General features: G+C 36.7%; 5 protein-coding genes across 6 annotated transcripts in view; 3 read left to right on the forward strand and 2 right to left on the reverse strand.

Annotated features, from left to right (window-relative positions):
- The window catches only part of LOC117572790 (zygotic gap protein knirps-like), a 91,867-nt gene extending 84,790 nt beyond the window's left edge, over window positions 1-7,077 (reverse strand). For both annotated transcript variants that reach the window (XM_052003888.1, XM_034255893.2), the window contains exon 1: window positions 6,325-7,077. The gene's annotated coding sequence lies outside the window, so the exon portion shown is untranslated. The remainder of the gene's footprint in view (window positions 1-6,324) is intronic.
- Window positions 1,617-1,988, reverse strand: LOC117572792 (uncharacterized). Its single transcript, XM_052003609.1, has one exon. The coding sequence runs from the start codon at window positions 1,881-1,883 to the stop codon at window positions 1,617-1,619; it is 267 nt and encodes an 88-aa protein (XP_051859569.1). The 5' UTR covers window positions 1,884-1,988.
- On the forward strand, window positions 3,892-4,761 carry LOC117572001 (serine/threonine-protein kinase pakG). The gene has a single exon (XM_034254516.2). It carries the CDS (start codon window positions 4,054-4,056, stop codon window positions 4,579-4,581), a length of 528 nt encoding a protein of 175 aa, XP_034110407.2. The 5' UTR covers window positions 3,892-4,053; the 3' UTR covers window positions 4,582-4,761.
- Window positions 7,078-9,385: 2,308 nt separating the features above from the next.
- LOC117568177 (mitochondrial 2-oxoglutarate/malate carrier protein-like) lies at window positions 9,386-10,522 on the forward strand. Its single transcript, XM_034248612.2, has one exon. It carries the CDS (start codon window positions 9,504-9,506, stop codon window positions 10,440-10,442), a length of 939 nt encoding a protein of 312 aa, XP_034104503.1. The 5' UTR covers window positions 9,386-9,503; the 3' UTR covers window positions 10,443-10,522.
- Window positions 10,523-11,799: 1,277 nt separating this feature from the next.
- Window positions 11,800-18,648, forward strand: part of LOC117568603 (axotactin) — a 100,764-nt gene continuing 93,915 nt past the window's right edge. The window contains exon 1 of the mRNA XM_034249355.2: window positions 11,800-12,006. The gene's annotated coding sequence lies outside the window, so the exon portion shown is untranslated. The remainder of the gene's footprint in view (window positions 12,007-18,648) is intronic.

The raw sequence follows: 18,648 nt of genomic DNA on the forward strand, positions 1-18,648 counted from the left end.
GAAACATTGGCAGCGGGATTTTGGTGCGTTGCCTTTTAATTGCATTTGCAATTTCTAATTAAGTTGCTGACCAAAACGCAAAAAATTAAAATTAAAATTTGCAACTCGCTTGGAGATTGAGATTTAGATTCGGTTTTGCTGTATTCAGTGTTTTCAGTTTCATCATGTTTGTCCATTTGTCTCTTTTGGCTTTGCTGTTTTGCCGTTAACATGAAATTCATTTTGCTTCAGCTTTTTAGCCATTTACTTTTGTTCAATGCAAACGACTTTTTTTCTTTATTTTTTATATATATATTTGTGTGTCTATATTTTATTTTTTATTTTGTTTCGGTTTTTGCCTTAGTCTACGTCGGAGTCTGAGAAGTTTACATTTTGCCTTTGTGCGGCGTTTTTCTTTTTGTGCTGATTCAGCTACCAGTTTTTATGGCTACAAGCTTCTTTTTTTTATTGACCATAAAATTAACAAGTTTTGCAAAATACTCGTAATAATATGCAACCACAAAGCGTTGTCAATGCAAAATCTCTTATCAAAGTATTTATTTACAAGTAAAGTCTATATATACAATCGATTCTCTGTTTCTTTCTTTGGCGTATGCTTTGCCTCCATTGACAGTATGTTTTAACCTCTTCTTCCTCCTCTTTCTCCTTGGGTTCATTGCTTGGCCAGCTTGACTTCACCGCTTTAGGATCTTCCATGCTGTTCTTTACAGTTATCCAGATAATTAACAAGTTTTGTTATATAGTCGTAATAAAAACACAAAGATTTTTCAATGCAAAATTTCTTATTAAAATATTTATTTACAAGTAAAGTCTATATATACAATCGATTCTCTTTTTCTTTCTTCTCCTTTTCTTTGGCTTATGCTTTGCCTCCCTTGTCAGTATGTTTTAACTTCTTCTTCCTCCTCTTTCTCCTTGGGTTCATTGCTTGGCTAGCTTGACTTTCTTAAGCAGTCTGGAAACACGGTTCATCGCTTTAAGATCGTCCAAGCTGCAGTTCATGATGTTCTTTACAGTTATCCAGATAATTAACAAGTTTTGTTATATACTCGTAATAAAAACACAAAGCCTTGTTAATGGAAAATTTCTTATCAAAGTATTTATTTACAAGTAAGGTCTATATACACAATCGATTCTCTTTTCTTTCTTTGGCTTATGCTTTGCCTCCCTTGTCAGTATATTTTAGCTTCTTCCTCGTCCTCCTTCTTGGGTTCATTGTTTGGCTAGTTTGGCTTCCTTGCGCAGCTTGGACACTCGATTGCGCAGCTTGCGCTTGAACACGAGCTCACGGTTCATCGCTTTAAGATCGTCCAAGCTGCAGTTCATGATGTTCTTTACAGTTATCCAGATAATTAACAAGTTTTGTTATATACTCGTAATAAAAACACAAAGCCTTGTTAATGGAAAATTTCTTATCAAAGTATTTATTTACAAGTAAGGTCTATATACACAATCGATTCTCTTTTCTTTCTTTGGCTTATGCTTTGCCTCCCTTGTCAGTATGCTTTAGATTCTATATACAATCGATTCTCTCTCTCTCTCTCTCATTTTCTTGGCTTATGCTTTGCCACCCTTGTCAGTATGTTTTAGCTTCTTCCTCGTCCTTCTCCTTGGGTTCATTGTTTGGCCAGCTTGGCTTCCTTGCGCAGCTTGGACACTCGATTGCGCAGCTTGCGCTTGAACACGAGCTCACGGTTGACCGCTTTAAGATCATCCATGCTGCAGGTTTTGATGTTCTTCACAGTTCTCGAGATGAGCTCCTCGGTGATGTCAATCTTGGTTCTCGAAAGTCGCAGCTGGCGAGCATTGCGTCGTGCCAGCTCCTCACGGTACAAGAACAAATGATACGAGACGGTGGGCTTAATCATCTTATCGCTCTCCATTTTTTTTGTGGTGTGAGTGAGTGAAAGTGCTTGTGTGTGCTTGCTATGAATGCAGTTGGTTAACTGATGACGTTACTCAATCTGCAACAGGCTTAAATACAAATTGTGGGTCCGAGGGTGGCGGGGAGAGTTGGCTACCTGTACAGTTACCTGCGGCAGGTCAGGGAACTGTTGTTGTTTGTGCCAAAATATTTCGCTACTTAATCCGGCCTAATCCACTTTGGGATGCTAATCGTTTCGGTTGCGAATTCGCTACGGTTTACCGGCCATAATGTACACAAATAACGCCATCTGCCACTTGCAACAAACTCAAGCATGAACAAACTTGAGTCAACACGGAGTCAGGTCAGCGATCGACTTTGGACTTACCAAATATGGTAAGATCATACCTGAAGAGCTTCTCTTCAATATTTATTTAGGCCTTGTTTGTGTCACATCATTAGCATGAAATTTCTAGAACTTCTTCGTGTCAGTTTTGCCTTTTGCACTTAACAACTTCCAGGTAATTCATTAAACTGCATCATAATGAAAGCGTTGCAAGTGAGTTTTGTGTGCTCTGGGTCAGACAGGTCATAAATGGCATAATCCTTTTATAATTGCATCTAGTAGCGAGAATGTAGAAAAACAAAAGGATTTCGCAGACGGCGAAGCGGATTAAGAACTTTGGGAAAGACCACGCGCCGGATTAAGCAAATGCGGCGCATCAGCGTTTTATTGAGCCCAATGTTGCCACACGCTTTTTGTTGTTGTTGTTGCTTTTTGAGGTCAGGTAGCGAAAGGTCAAAGGCAGCATAGTTATAAACTAGGGCCAGGGGCACGACGATGTTGCTGCTGCTGCTGCTGCTTCTGCTGATGCGGGCAGCGTTTTGTAGCGTGCGTTTGACAGCTTGCAGACAGCTTCCAATTCAACGCGTTCAACGTTCCGCTAGAAACTGAGACTTCGAGAGAGGGAATTGTGCTTGGCAGGCTTATGAATTTAGTTTCGGCCAGCAAATGGACAGCCGAAATCATTATAATCAAGTCAACAAAATGATGATTATTGTATCATCAACGCATCGCATCGCTGCTCAAAGACTCAAACTTTTGTGGGTCACTCACAACACACAACGTCTGCCCCCGTGGGGCACCGCAGCATTTAGCACTGAGTTATGCATTATAAGTATATGTTTTATATGTTTTTCAAGATTTTATGTTATGGACAGCAGAAGCAGCAGCACTTAAGCAGACGCATTAACATAATGCAGACAACAAAGTATCTTAAGCTCAAGTCACAAATGAAAAAAGTATCTTAAACTTTCACTAAGAAATGCTCAGGGTCGCCATGCGTTATTATAATTGTTATGCTTTATTGTTGTTGTTGTTATTCTCCACTGTTGTGTGTTGCATGTTGAAAAGAATTTTGTACAAGTCGCTGACAGACAATAGAGCGGAATTTTCACTTTTCTTAAAAACAAACATAATTAAGTTGAAATGCGCTTTAAACGCGTTCGCTTAGCGGTGTCAATTAAACTAAGTGAAAATAACAATTATATGAAAAACATTTTTCAGCGCCTCCGCACAGAGATACAGAGTTAATTTAAAGGCGTTTTGCGTGGGTCAAAAAGATTCGTTTAGCAGTAAATATTTAATAAGCACTTCTAAGACGAGGGTAACAACATTTTGCCCTAAAGTAAGATTTATAAATGTGTATTTCTGTACAAATTAATGATATTTATTAAGGGCAAACTGTATTTAAAGCGGCTGAAAATATGTGTGTGAGAGACGCGCAAAGGTCGCACAATAAATATCTCGAGACAAATCAAGGGGCAGCCCGCACACGTGTTTGCCACAACAGCAACAGCAGCAACTTTGGCTTGGGTTGTCAAACAATTTTCGATAGAAATAGAAATGTTACAGAGGGTTTTACCCAGGCCAAATGGCGTGCAGCACTTTTCACACCAGGTAATTACGCATTCGACAGGTCAGCCGCCATCTTTGAGGAGGCAGAGGCTCAACAGGTAGCTGCTAAGCGCCCACCGATATAAATAATCCTGGTAAAGTACAACAGGACATCATTCACAGCGCAAACGTCAAAGTGTCGTGACATCCGCTCCGCTTCGTTCCGCTCAAGCAAACTGTGAACTTTGTGTCAAATCTCGAAATAGAAATCGAAATATTTCTCGTGTCAGTTATGGAAAACCAACGTAAACTGCAAAACAACTGCAATAGCAGCAGCAACAAGAACAACACCAACAACAATAGCCAGAACAATGGAAACAATCATCGTCGTGGCTCGCGTCCCAGCGTGGGTTATTTGCTGTTCCAGTATCAGAGCGAGTTGACCCGTCGCCATGCGGAACCCACGCGTTTGTCGCGCACCAAAATCCACATCATCGATGGCCTCGTTTCGCGCACCATTCGCCATCTGAAGCATTGCAGCGTTGAGGAGCTGCAGGCCTGCAAACGTGAGCTCGTCTACAAGGAACAATTGCGCGACGAGTTGCGTTCACAGAGATCGCACCGGAAGCACTCGTCTTCAAGTGCTTCTGCCAGTTGCCGCTCTCGGTCCCCGAGCAGTTCCGCTGCCAGTCGCACTTCCGCCCAAGTTGCAACACCGCCGCCCATCAAGCCACCGAGCACACCGCCAAAGCCACGTGCCACGCAGAATCAACAGACAACCACCAAAGTAGTCATCTTTGGACCAGAGATCTTTGTCTAACCCACAGACAAGGCAACAAATTGTACACCAAAAAAAATAATTTCATATCAATTTCTAGTTTATAATATAGGTTCTAGTTTTTGGTTAAGTAGTTTGACCTTAATTGTTGACGATTAAAAATCAAAAAGAATTTCAGAAAAGTTGTAAATAAAACGCAAGTAAAAACCGACAAACCATTTGCAATTACTCAAAAATGTCAATTACAGCGCTTCGTTGTAGGAGTGGAAATTCCTGTTCTCTCAAAGCCAGTTTCGCCTGGGCTAGTAAAATGTGTGCCGCGCGATGCTGTGTGGCAAATGCCAGCCACAGTTCCAGGCCAGACTCTGACTGCGACTAAGACCAAGAGCAAGACCAAGTCGAGTCAATAGTTCCCACGAAACACCGAAAAAAAACTAAAAACCAAATAACCAAAACAAAAAATTGGCTAGCTTCAGCAAGGCTTGATAGACGCGTCTAAGAAAAAAACCATGATGAAGAATGCGGCTTAAAGTTCAATCGTGCAGCAAGTGGTATTTTTTTTCATCGGGTTGCAACAAGTCCATTCATGAGACAAACAAAGTTTGGAAAACGTCAATAGCTTTTCAACCACAAAACAAGAGTCAAAAGTGGGAGAGGGAGATGTTGAAGAGGAAAGAGGAAGAGATGGAAGGCAGCAGATCGACGACTGTCAGTAAATTATGAAGCTGTCTGAATGCGATATGCAAATCGTCATCAAAGAGAAATGTATATTAATGAATATATTAAGTGGAAACGGACAACAGACAAATGAGAGAAATGAGCTTCTACTCGCTAGCGCTAACAATTTGACTCATTAGCTCGACGTGCCGATGCTTTAGCTTCTGTGCGTTCTGCAAAATGAACACAACTACCAAATACCCTAGAGAATTTTTAAGAAGTATTCTTTTAAGTGAACTAAGTTTATTGCATATTTAATATCTATATTTAAATCCAATTCAAGTTATTCGTAGTAACATTATAATTAACTTCTCAACAACTTTTCAAAGTTCTAAAAAGGTTTAAGGCAACTAACTCACACAAGTTCTAGAATTAATTTTAAATTTAGATTAATCATGAATAACTAAAACTAACATTGGAATATAAAAGTCTGCTAATATTCACTAATTTACTATGAAATTAGAATAAATGAACTGCATTTTTTAATTGAATGTTCTATTCACAAAATTAATTCATTTAAAGCATTATTCTGATAAGTTAACTAGTTCGATTTTAAATCTAATCTAATAATTGAGCCAGCATATTTTTGAAATTTAAGTTGCATTTGAAACTTTTGTGAATCCTACATTTTTAAATAAAATTCTGAAGTGAACTAATTCACTTGAAATATTATTCTGTTAAGTGAACAAGTTCATTATTAGCATTACACTAATTATTTATTAACATTTACTGTTAATTTAGAAAAAAAAAAAATTAAAAAGTAGTTTCTATTCTGTTAATATTAAATAAGCAAATTTCCTAAAAATAAAATCTTTGATAATCTATACTATTAAATTAACATAATAAATTAACATTCATTTTAAGCTTTTACAAATCTTCAGTAAAGTGAACTAGTTATGTTTAGCATACTTCTGTTAAGTGAACTAGTTCTTTTATTCCCATTACATAGATACCCTCTTCGTAATGCCTTACAGGGTATGCTGATCAAACCGTTGTGCAGTTGATTTGTTCTATTAACTAACTTAATTATTTCTACCAACTATGTTAAATGCAATTTCCATTGCTTACCCGCTGCGTTTAGTTGCTTGACTTATTCCGCTGGCTCCTGATGTGTTTCTCTGTGTTTGTTGCTTTCTATTTGCATAGATGTTGTTGTCGATGTCGCTGACGATATATCGATGTATTTGTATTTGTATTTGTATTTGTACATACAAAGGAATTATGAACACAATGTTAATAACATGGCAAACAGAACTTGTGCCGTTTTTTATCGCTCTCTCTTTCTTTCTCTTTTTTTAATTTTCTTATTTCTTGTGGAACACTTTGCGAGCACTTGATGGTGAAATTTATCTGGCGCTGCACATTTCTTATAAAAAAACCCGAAACACACAAAAACAACTTGAGTGCAGCTCAGTAATTATTTGTAAGCGAGCGAATCACTGCGAATTGAACCGAAATGAACTGAACTCAACTAAATTGAACTGAACTGAACGAAAGATGCAAAAGCGACGCGACGTCAATTTGGAGCACAAAGCGAAAATGAAACGAAAACGTCGACGCGCATTGGGCCAAGTTAATGCCAAAGCCAAAGGCAAAGCCAAAGCTGAATAATAATAACAAATGCAAAATGCAAAAATGTTATAACACGCACACACAACGTTTACGATACAAGGTATTTTCAACGATAACACAAACTGCAAAAGAGCAATGCTTTTGTTTTTTTTCTTCTTTTTCTTTTCTTTTGTAAAACGTTCGTTCTTCGGCGAAGAAGAAGACGCTACGCGATCAGCCAAAGTTAACGCAACAACGACTCAGACGACGGTTCACTGACGAATGAATGACCAACGTTTTGGGCTGCAAGCTGCCGCTGCTGCTGTTGCTGATTGGCTTTCGAGTTCGAAAAGCATAAGCGTCGACTTCGAAAGCTGTGGCGCTCGCAGCGACAGCGAAGAGCGAGAGTGTAAGAGCGAGATAGAGAGCGAGAGAGCTGTTGAGTGATCGTAAAGTTTTGTGCTCAAGTCTTTCGTTTTGTGCGCTTAGAATTCGTTGCTGTCGCCACCATTATTGTTGTTGTTGTTGTCGTCGTTCTTGTTGTTACTGTTGCTGCTGCTTCTTCGCTATTGATTTATTGTTTAACTATAAACAGTTTATTACATTGTGCGTTGAACTTGTTGCAGAGTCAGCAGCCTTAACAGTTCTTCACAAAATATTCTCCCCAAAAAGATCAACTTAAAACCGGAATGAGTTGACACACATTTTGAGCGCTTTTGTTCCACATGTGGAATTATACAATTCTTGTGCTAGCGAGTGATCATAAGTTTTAGTATTTAAATATAGTAAAATTTATTTATTTCAGTTCTGTTTGTTTTGTTGTGTGCAGCTTTCGCTGCGCTCTCCCGCTGACAACTTTTACTCTCAAGCTTAAACGTAAATTACATGCATGCTGAGCGCCGCACTCTCTCTCTCTCTCTCTCTCTCTCTTTGCTCTCTTTCTCTATGCTTGCTCTGTTTACTCCAGAAATTGCCGCACTTAGTTGCTCTGTCTCTCGGTTTATTGCTGTTTCAGGTTTTTTAGTCTACCCAATGACTTCTTAACGGTTCGCCACTTAATACTACGTTTTTTGTGGGTACTTTTTTTTGTCGCTCGCTCGCTGTCAACCGCCCGCCCCTCCACGTTGCCCGCCCGCTCGCTTGCTTGCTTGCTACGAAATGCAGCTGTTATTGTCATTTTGCTTTTAGCTACAGCTTCACCTCAGTTCGCTTCGTAAATTTTTGTGGTTTCCATTGCGATTCTTCTGTCTGTCGCTCGGTTGCCCCGCTTCTTGCCTTTTTCCCTTATCAAGCATCTTGTTGTCAGAGCTTTGTTGTTGTTGTATTAGCAAAGCTTTTCCATGCCACGCTTGTAGGGCTGCTCGGGAGCGGTTTGCGGTTCAAGAGCTAGAGCGAGATATGATCTGATTTATTGTCGTAAATAGTTTACCGGCTTGTTGTCATTTGCTGAAATATTTATTTACAATTTTCGCAATTGCTATTTGGCATCTGTAATTGATTTGATAGCTTCTCGCTGTTGTTGTTATTGATGTTGTTGTTATTGGTTTGTCCCACTTTTGCTTTGGCTTTCGATTTGAGTGAGGCATTTTCTGCTCTCATTCTCATCCTGTCTCATTCGCAATCGTAAAGTGTTTTGCTTGTTTGCATTTTGTAGTTCTTGTGCGCGCCGCCTGAAAGTATGCTTTGATTTGTGAGTTAAGTCAGCCGCATATTAGCCGAGACACGCACCATTTTCACTAATTAGTCGACACTTTCGACTGCTGCATGCGATTTTTGTATGAACAACGCGAAAATCAACAACATTGCAACGTTGCGTGTTTGCTGCCAACGCCGCATGAGTTCTTAATTAGCCCGCAATGAGTTGCCAATATGGTATTTGTAAGTACATATTTTGGTTTTTGCTTCCCTTTCATTTCCCCTCCCCTATCTCTATGTCCTCTCTGACATAACAATTTTCGGCCTGTCTAATTGCAGCTGCCTCGGAAAACAAGTGGTGTATATGTTGGCTGAACTTTGGATCATCTTCTAATTGCAGTTCGAGCGCGCTCGCTTTGGCAAACAATTTGGTGTACTCATCTAATGATGACAGCCCAGGCCCAGAACCAAAACAGATAATGAGCCATTTGACTGGGTGCTGTTAATTTGTGGGACGCGTTAAAGACCAAGTTCCACAATTATCTGGCGTGTGTGGAAAATTAGACGGGATCGTTAATTGAACTGTTGCCAACTCTGTTGTTAACTGCTCCAATTGACTATCAATGCTACAGCGACCTAGATTCGCGTAATCGAAATGAAATGAGAATAATCGAAAGTAAGGTTGACTATCGATAACTGTAGAAAACAAAAACAAAAGGGTTTCCAGTGAGACTTTGGTATAATATAAATCCCTATAATTTATTTTTTGATGACCTCGCTATTTCTAAAACTTTAAATTATTCTTTCATTTCTTGTTTCTTTCTGATTTTATATTTCTTTCTTATTCTTTTCTACATTATGTAACTGAAGTATTAAAATGAAATATGCATTTTAAGAAAATAGAAAACACACATTAAATGAAGTAGGCTTTAGCATTATTTGAACTCTCACAGTATTCCACACTCACACTTTTCAGCAACACCAAAAAAAAAACCCAGCTCCGTATTGAATTTTTCTTAATTTTCTAAGCCCAGAAATCAATAGATACATTCATAATAACCATGGTGCTTTTATACGATGTCGAGAAGAAGACCATTCCGAATTTTATGAAGTATGTGATTGGCGGCACCGCCGGCATGTTGGGCACATGCATTGTGCAGCCTCTGGACTTGGTGAAGACACGAATGCAGATTTCCGCTGGCAAGGGGGGAGCCAAGGAATACAGCAGCTCCATTGATTGCATTGCGAAGGTGTTCAAGTCCGAGGGGATTTTGGCGTTCTATAATGGTTTGAGTGCTGGATTGTTGCGTCAGGCGACTTATACCACGGGTCGCATGGGCGTCTATCAGATGGAGATCGAGGCGTATCGCAATAAGTATCAACAGGCGCCCAAGGTGTTGGCCAGCATGGCCATGGGCATCTTTGCCGGCGCCTGTGGAGCTCTGGTCGGGAATCCTGCCGAAGTGTCCTTGATACGCATGATGTCCGACAATCGTTTGCCAGCGGATCAGCGACGCAACTACAAGAATGTGGGCGATGCGCTCGTTCGCATCGTCAAGGAGGAAGGACTCTTTGCTCTGTGGCGCGGCTGTTTGCCAACGGTGGGACGTGCGATGATCGTTAACATGGTGCAATTGGCATCGTATTCACAGTTCAAGGGATATTTCAAGCGCTTCATGGACGAGGGTCTGGGACTGCACATCTGTGCCAGCATGTGCTCGGGTCTCTTGACCACAATTGCCTCTATGCCGCTGGACATGGCCAAGACACGCATCCAGCAGATGAAGGTGATCGATGGCAAGGCGGAGTATAGCGGAGCAACCGATGTCATCATCAAGGTAATTCGCAATGAAGGATTCTTCTCGCTCTGGAAGGGATTCACGCCGTATCTGTGTCGCCTGGGTCCGCACACTGTCTTCGCTTTTGTGTTCCTCGAACAGCTGAACAAGGCCTACTACAAGTATGTTCTTGGCCAAGAAGACTCCGGGCCGGGAATCTAACATGTATTTATATACTTCGACTGACTGCTGGTGTTTTACATTTTATTTTATCATTCACAGTGCAGATATTAAACCAAGTCACGTAAATAAGTTTGCTTTTTATTTAATACACAAATATTTTGGGATATTTTTAGTTACAACCTTTTCTTAAATTAGAATGCTAGTCACCAAGACTTGAATCTATTTAATATAAAATGAACACTAATAATATTACTTTTAATATTATTTCTTTAATGTTTAATAAGACAATTTAGCTACAAATTTATTATTTTACTTATTTATGAATATTTTGTATACATTAAATTAAGAAACTTATTTAGTTTCAAATTTAAAGTCATAGGACTTGATTTCTTCAATTAAATATCATGATTTAAATTGCTGCCAGAAATTAAAGTTTAATTGAGAAATTTTTGTTATACGAGTAATTAAATGTTGAAATATTATAAATCAAATAAATCTGCTAATTTATGTTTATGTATAAAGTTCTTTCTATGACCCAAATCAACAAATGAAGTGAAGAAATAAAATATAATTAAATTTGTTTGGCATAATTTTCAATTTAAGGCAATATATTTAAAAATCATTGTTAACTTTTGAAAATAAAAAATATTGATAAACTTACATAAATTAATATTCAACATTTTTACATTTTAATTTAAATTTCTTGATCAATGTTTAAGTATTTACTTTGTAATATTAACAACTACAATTAATATTTAATCGACTAACCATAAAATGTACATTAGTGATCGTTTCATTATTTTATTTTCAATATTTTTCATTCAATCTCAATCTTTCCACTATTAATTTACCAAGTTTTGCACTCATGCCAGCACATTTATCGCATGCGATAAATTACTCGCCATACATTTCTCCCACGCACATAACTAGCGGCTCTCGCAGCGCTGAAGCCGCTCAAAGCGGTGAGCGCAATTGAGATCGAGAGTGTGGATCGGATCGAGAGTGTGAAATGGTGGGCTTATCAGTCTGGCGGTTCGGTTCCATTCAGTTGGGTTTGTGCAGCTGGATTGTGCGGTTCGGTTGAGTTGTGCTGCAACTGCAAACTGTGAGATCGTGAGTTCGTGTGGCGACGTTCCCCCTGAGTTGGGAGAAGAAGACTCCTCCGGGGCTAAATTGAAGCCACTTAAGTACGAAGTAGTTGTAAAACGAAAAATCTCAGAGCTTCAAGTGAAGCGCATGAATCAAACGTCGCGTCGTCGCGGAAGTGTTAATTAAAAGCCTAAATACGCGGCATAAATTAGTCCCACAAACGAAACGGCAACGGGAGCTGGAACTGGAATTGGAACTGGAACTGGAACTGGAACTGGAACAGTTACTGTAAAACTTGCTCAACGAAAGTGCAGTGTTCATGTGAATGTGTGTTGGTTGTTTTCTTGTTTTGGAGGTCAACTCTCAAATTTGATAAGTCAATAATCAAGTGTGAATCAAAATTTCAATAGACAGTGCTATAAATTCATCAAAATCAACATCTTGGGATACCACTTAAGAAAACCGCAACGAGCCCCCGCGCGCTCCAACTTCTCGCATTTTTCCAGCTGATTGGGTAAGTGTCAAAGCGTTTGCTTATCTCGCATTATATATTTTACTACAAGCATTCAAGTTAATGTGGCTAAAATATGACATGCAATTGGTCGCGACGTCGTCGTCGTCGTCGTAGTCGACGTCGATTGATTTCCCCAAAAAACAGTTTCGACTGTGTGTGATCAGTTTGATTGATTGCCATGCCATAAACTGATAAACTAAATGGGAAATTATTGCATTGTAAATTCAAAATTCAAATTCAAATCGCTTTGATTATATAAAATACTTGCTATAATCACTCAGCCGTGTGTGTGCGAATGTGTTTATCTAATTGCATGCTGGTGATTTAGCTGTGAGAGCGTAACTGACATCATAAATAACCTCAAAACAAACTGACAAATGCAGGTGATTCAAAATCCCCTTCCATGCTTCCCTCTTTGACATAGTCTTACCATGACACTTCGATTAACTTGCAGTAGCTTTCAGTCAACGAGACGAGATGAGCTGTCATTGCTTTTGTAATTACAATTGGACAGGTCGGAAAAGGTCCGTTGGTCTCTGTTGGGTTGAGACTAAAGGTGCGATTCGGTGAACAATTACATATTTGTAGATAGTATTTGAATTTAGCTGATAATGAGAAGTGCTCTGTCAATGACGCCTAGAACACTGGGTTCTATTTGTCTATACTTATAATGAGCCAGATTAGAAATATCAACAACCTGAAGATACTTAACTACGGCGCTTTAACTACTACAATTGTAAATACTCTATGCGCTTGGAGTGTATTGACTTTGAAGAAAATTGAGTGTTCATTTTTTAGACATTTTTTAGTATATATTTATAAATTCCGTATATGTTGTATATTTTAGTATATTCTTTAGTATACTTTTTGCAATGTGTCTTAAGAATATATGCTTGTTTACTGACGATATTATAATAAAAGAACTTTTTATTCCTTCATTCTTCAGCGCAGCGTAATATAATGTTTATTAAAATTAATAAAATTTGTGTGTATTCAAAAATTTTAATATTATTATTTGGTATTATTTTTGCAGTATCATTAGTATGTATTGTATTAGTTATAATTTTAGGAATGAAATAATTTTTTGTATTTACAAACATACAAAAAATTATTTCATTTTTAATTTTGAAATTGTGACCTAATTTTAAAAATTTGTGTAAGGATTTTTAACTTTTATTTTTTTAATATGTTAAAGAATACTTGGAAGTGAACACTTTTAATTCAATATGGTCATTTCTACTTAAGCAAATTAGCTAAGCGATAAAACACAATTTAAAGTTCATAATGGAAACTTCGTTTAGTGTTAAAATAGGCATATACAAATCGTTCATGTGAGTAAATATGCTTAAAAAGATAAAATAAGTTATAAATATTAACTTAGCTTAGAGATAAAACGTAATACAAGGACCATAATATACAATTTATTTAATATTATAATATGTATTATTAATAATATCTTTGATTGTGTTCAGTTGTTATTATTGAATGATTTTGCATTCTAATGAATTGTTTATAGGCTCATTCAAGTAATTAGAAATGCCGCAAAAACCTTTTTATTCATTTTTAATGCTAAACAGAGTGCTTTCAAGTCGTTCACACCCATTTAATGTGCTGGCTTGTTTGCTTTGGCAATTAAAAATCGTTGTTTACATATGATTTATAATGGAAAACACAGCAAACTCAGCTGGAAACGAAATTTGCCCAAGATCTGTGCAATGTTTTTATTGTATTTATTATTGTTCTGGATACCGGTGTTGTTTTTGTTATTATTATTGTTGTTGTTGCTGTGGCTGTTGCTATCAGCTGACTTGATTAAAGTGCTGCGAGGCAAACAGAAAAATGTTTAAATGTTTGCTTGCAGCTTAACAAGAAAATTACCAAGCGTGTGTGTCTGCAGCAGACTCTGTGTGTGTATGTGTGGGTGTTCAAGTGTGTGTTCAAATTTAATTGCATAATATGTCTGTGTGTGTGCAATACATTTAATTCAGCTATTGGCAAACACAATTTTAATTTAATTAAAATACCATTTTGTATTATTCACATTCTGTAATTGCTTTAGTCGCCATTTGGGTAACAAATATTCCATTAGCATTTTACCAATTTTGCAACCGTCGTGCTCTTAATTTGACACACTTGCCACACTTGTCCAGAGCATAAGATAAATATTTAAATATCAGCTCTAACTGACAAGCTGTCTCGTTCTACTACTTCTCTCTCTCTCTCTCTCTCCCCCTCTTTCGCTCTCTAACACTCACTCTTTCGCTCGCATTGTTTTGCAATTGACTGGAGACCCTAATTAGCTGAGCTGTCTATGCAATCACTTGTCAACAATGTTAAAAATAAACAATGACACTGACTGGTTAATATGCAGCGATTATAAAAACAATGAATTAATGATACTCTCACCGATTACAACGACTGAAATGATATGAAATAGTTTCCTGAATGAATGAAAAAACTTGTTTTTTAAACTCTTAAAGTTGAATAATGTAATCCAATGTAATACTAAATTTTTTTTATTAAATTACTTTATTAAAATCCATAAAGTTTGTATTCGAAAATTGTATTGAAAATTTAATATGTCTCTAAAATTCATAAAGTTATTGAATTTAGTTACTTCAAATCGATTCTATATTTATTACTATCACTAACATAGACATCAAAATACATAATGCCCAATGCCATTGCCCTCTATACTCTATGTTAATAATATAATCAAAGCGCGCCACACGGTTTTGTAAGTGTGGGATTTGTTGATCATTTCAATATAATTTCAATTGCATAGTGGGGGAAAAAATCCAATTAAATTACAATCACACGATTTGTGTATATGTGTATATTAAATCCTCTCAAATAATTAAGTTTATATTTGCTAAGAGCAATCAATGAGCCGCCAATTGGACGGGTAAACCAAAATATATAAGTCAACAACCTGGTCGTGAGCTGAACAGGGGAATATTACAAAAAAAGGCAAATAAATAATAATAAAATAATGAATAATGTGACAACAGACGTGCGATGGAAGCTGTATTCACACGTGTGTAAATACTGTAAGTTAGCATGACAAACAGATGCGCTTTAGTTGTGAGATTTACGACCTATTTTTTGTATTTACTGTAAATCATAGTTTAAGGTGAATATTTTGCGTAAAGCGCGAGCTTGAAGTATGCTGTAAGTACACAGAAAAAAACCAAAATGATGTGTTTGAAAACTTCCCTTACGAGTACATCAAAAATTCTCAAAGAAAAATTCGATTATCAATCATTTTTTGAAACAATGTTAATATGTTAATTATTTCTTAAATTCTGGAGACGCAATTTTTGGTTCATACATACATATAGTATTTATAATTTCTAATAAAAATAGTAGTAATTGTAGTTTTTTAAGAAATACTTTTGTATGGGTAAAAATACCTTATTTCTACAGGGATTCATTGTGTTGGTATATTTTTCGTGGAGTACCATATCAATATACCAAATATAATGCTCAGCTTATTTTTGGTATTTTTGTGGTATAGTAATTTGGTATATTTTCAAATTAATACTGCACTGTTTTGCTTTTATTCTAAATGGGTGGTATCTCACGGTCGAGCACAATTCGACTGGCAGTGCGATTGTTGTAACCTCTTCCTGATTTCAAACTTTACATTTTTTATTAAATTAAAAAAATATTCATCAATATCAAAAATATCTATAATTTTTGTAGAGTTTACATGTCATTATGCATTTCAGAATTTATTCTCCGTTTTTACACTCTTTTTTTTCTCTGAGTAAGAGAAGTAAATACACAAATTTGTTTAGAGGTCATCTTGCAGTTGCTTTATTAAATTGGCCGGCATTTTTTATGTGCTATCAACGAGAAACCGCACGTGATCTCAGCTTTTTGCTGCTGACAGTCTGTCTGTCTCCTGTTGTTGTTGTTGTCGTTCTGATTGTTGTTGTATTCAAATGCAGCCTCAACTGGTTTATTAGACGCCGACATCATTTTGCGTCTGCCACAGTTTTCAGTCAGCGATCTGCGGTTTGGTCACATGACATCAAAATCAAAATTAAAATCACAAAAAAAATTCTTTATACTTACGGTATTTTTGTTTGTGTGTGTGTGTTTGATGAGCAAACGCAATTAGCTAATCATAAACATAAATATTAATAATACCAAGTAATAATCATAATAAAAACAAATACAAAAATGTTAATTAATGTCATTAAAGGCCGAACGGTAATTAAATGATGCGCAATGACGATGTTGATGATGAATTCAACATTATGCAGTGTGTGTCGCATTTATTGGACTGGGGCACGCAATGCGAGGCAGGCAGGCAGTCAGGCAGGGTCAAAGGTCAAGCGTACGACGCTGTCACATGCTTTACAGTTAACTCTCACACAAAGCCAACACAATTTACGAGCGAAAATAACAGATGGGCAAAACAGATAAGAACAGAATATCAACCTCAACTGTGACTGCGACGGTGACTGAGTCGCATCTTTAAGATACAGATACAGATACACAGCTCACGATTATCGTTGGCATTGCCCAGATGCGTGCTCGTGCATGGCCACAATTTGTCTACAGCTGCGAAACTGCAATTTTCGAATTAAGACAATTGCGCCACGAATTACAGAAAGTTCTAAGTAAACCGTCGTATCTTAAATCCGTCTCCGTCTCCATCTTTTGTGTCTCCATCTTCGCGTCTCTCGCCGCAAATCAATGCCAAAAGTAATGCAAATTTGTGTTATGCTTTTCTTTTCTTTTTTCTGTTTTCTTTTCTATTTTGTTTTCCAACGCTTGCCGAAAAATAAATTGAATTTTAAATGAGACACATGCAGAAAAGTGGTGCCAAGAGAGGGAGGAGCACTGAACAAATGGGTGCTCAAATACTACGATATGTAGCTCAAAGTTCCTCAGCCTTAACAAGTGTCATCAAATATTTACATAAGACAGCAGCCAGCCTCTAACAAATAACACAAAATTCTAAAAGAGTTGTGTGCAAAACGAACTGGGAATACTCTGAACGGCAAAATAGAAAGCGAAAAGTCAATCAAATATTCAAGCCATTTTTTCTTAAAGTAAAAATATTACAAAATATATGGAGCAAGTTTTAAAGCAATTTATTGAACTGGAAGTATTAGAAATTTTAAAGTAGATGAAGTTAAGATTCCACAATCACTTTGATTTACATTTGAAATAAACTGTGTTATTAAAATACTATTTTTGAGTAGTGGGGATTCTCAAACTAATTAAATGTGTACACAAAATGTTTGTATCAATTCTCCACTTGAATAAATCAATATGGAAAAAAAATCAATAAAGTAAGATGTATTTAGTTTAAGTACATAATTTAAATGTTTAAAATTGGTTAAGTTTTTATTTAATATGAGCTGCCACATTTGTAGAGCAAGCATTTAATGGTATCTTAAATATAATATTTTTATCATATGTTTATCTTATGTTTGAAAACCCATTTTTAAGTTGCCAAAAACATCGCCTTTGGTAAATTGGAAAAACGAAATCTATATTTCTTACATTTTTCAAAACTATTGTGATGAATAAAACACTTTGTTAATATTTATTCTCTGTATTTACATTTTTTATGCACAATTTTAATTCAATACAATTTTTAGTGTATGGCTAATATTTGTACAAATTTTACACAAAAATTAAAAAAAGAAATAAAATAATATGAGAGAAAGTAAATAGAATTTTCCTACAACTTTTACACTTACAAGCTGCTTAGCTTTAAGTCTCACATATTGCAAATGTAGCTACATCTATTTATTGTGATATTAAATTTAGCAAATGCTGCTAAAATTGCATTTAGCTAACTAACAGCTGTCACTAGCAACTACATACATATACTAAACAGCTTGGCTAGGCAAACCCCATTTATTTCCATGATATATTGTGACGTTGCCAGTCTCACATTGGGTAAGCCAACCATTTATGATGGCGTTGCTAGACCCACGATTGGGCGCCAAAAAATTCCTAAGAATAGTCAGCCCCGGATGTGAGAAGACGGTTGCAAATATCATTCACAACCATCTCGCGTGCAAGCATATAGCGGAGCGGGACCCATTGAACCCTTAGCTCTTTCGGGATTGTGGGGTGGGTTTTTGCTATACTTTACACGAAGCCACGAAAACTTTATTATTATAGAGTCCCTCCTGATTAAAAAAAAAAAACAAACACATGAGTCGATCCTCTTGTCAATAATCTAATCCGACTCGAATCTACAATACAACTCGATCGGAGTACTACCAATATCTAATAAACAAAACAAATGCAGGCACACTGTTGAAATTCGGACAAAATTTAAGAAAAGCAGGGGTGGTCTTATAAGATGTTAACTGCCACACCCTGGTCTATACCCACCCAACCATGGTCATAAGATGAAACGTTTTTATGACCCCAAAACTATTACAACTCCCCCTTTATTTTATGCTCCCATGTCTCCGGAAATCAGAACAAAATCTAGAATTTCATTAGTAAAGTCCAATGACTCAAAGTTAACATCAGTATTTATTTATAACAAAAACAAAACCATTTGTCCAAAATGAATTAGAATTATGACGATATAATTATTTGCATAATTGGTTTATAGGGCAGTTATTTTTAATTCGATACAATATTCATTGTTTTATTAGC

Source organism: Drosophila albomicans, chromosome 3 (genome assembly GCF_009650485.2).
Source record: "Drosophila albomicans strain 15112-1751.03 chromosome 3, ASM965048v2, whole genome shotgun sequence".
Lineage (NCBI taxonomy): Eukaryota > Metazoa > Arthropoda > Insecta > Diptera > Drosophilidae > Drosophila > Drosophila albomicans.

Coding starts and splice junctions, on each gene's coding strand:
- LOC117572001 (XM_034254516.2), top strand. CDS start 4,054: ATGGAAAACCAACGTAAACTGCAAAACAACTGCAATAGCAGCAGCAAC.
- LOC117572792 (XM_052003609.1), bottom strand. CDS start 1,883: ATGGAGAGCGATAAGATGATTAAGCCCACCGTCTCGTATCATTTGTTC.
- LOC117568177 (XM_034248612.2), top strand. CDS start 9,504: ATGGTGCTTTTATACGATGTCGAGAAGAAGACCATTCCGAATTTTATG.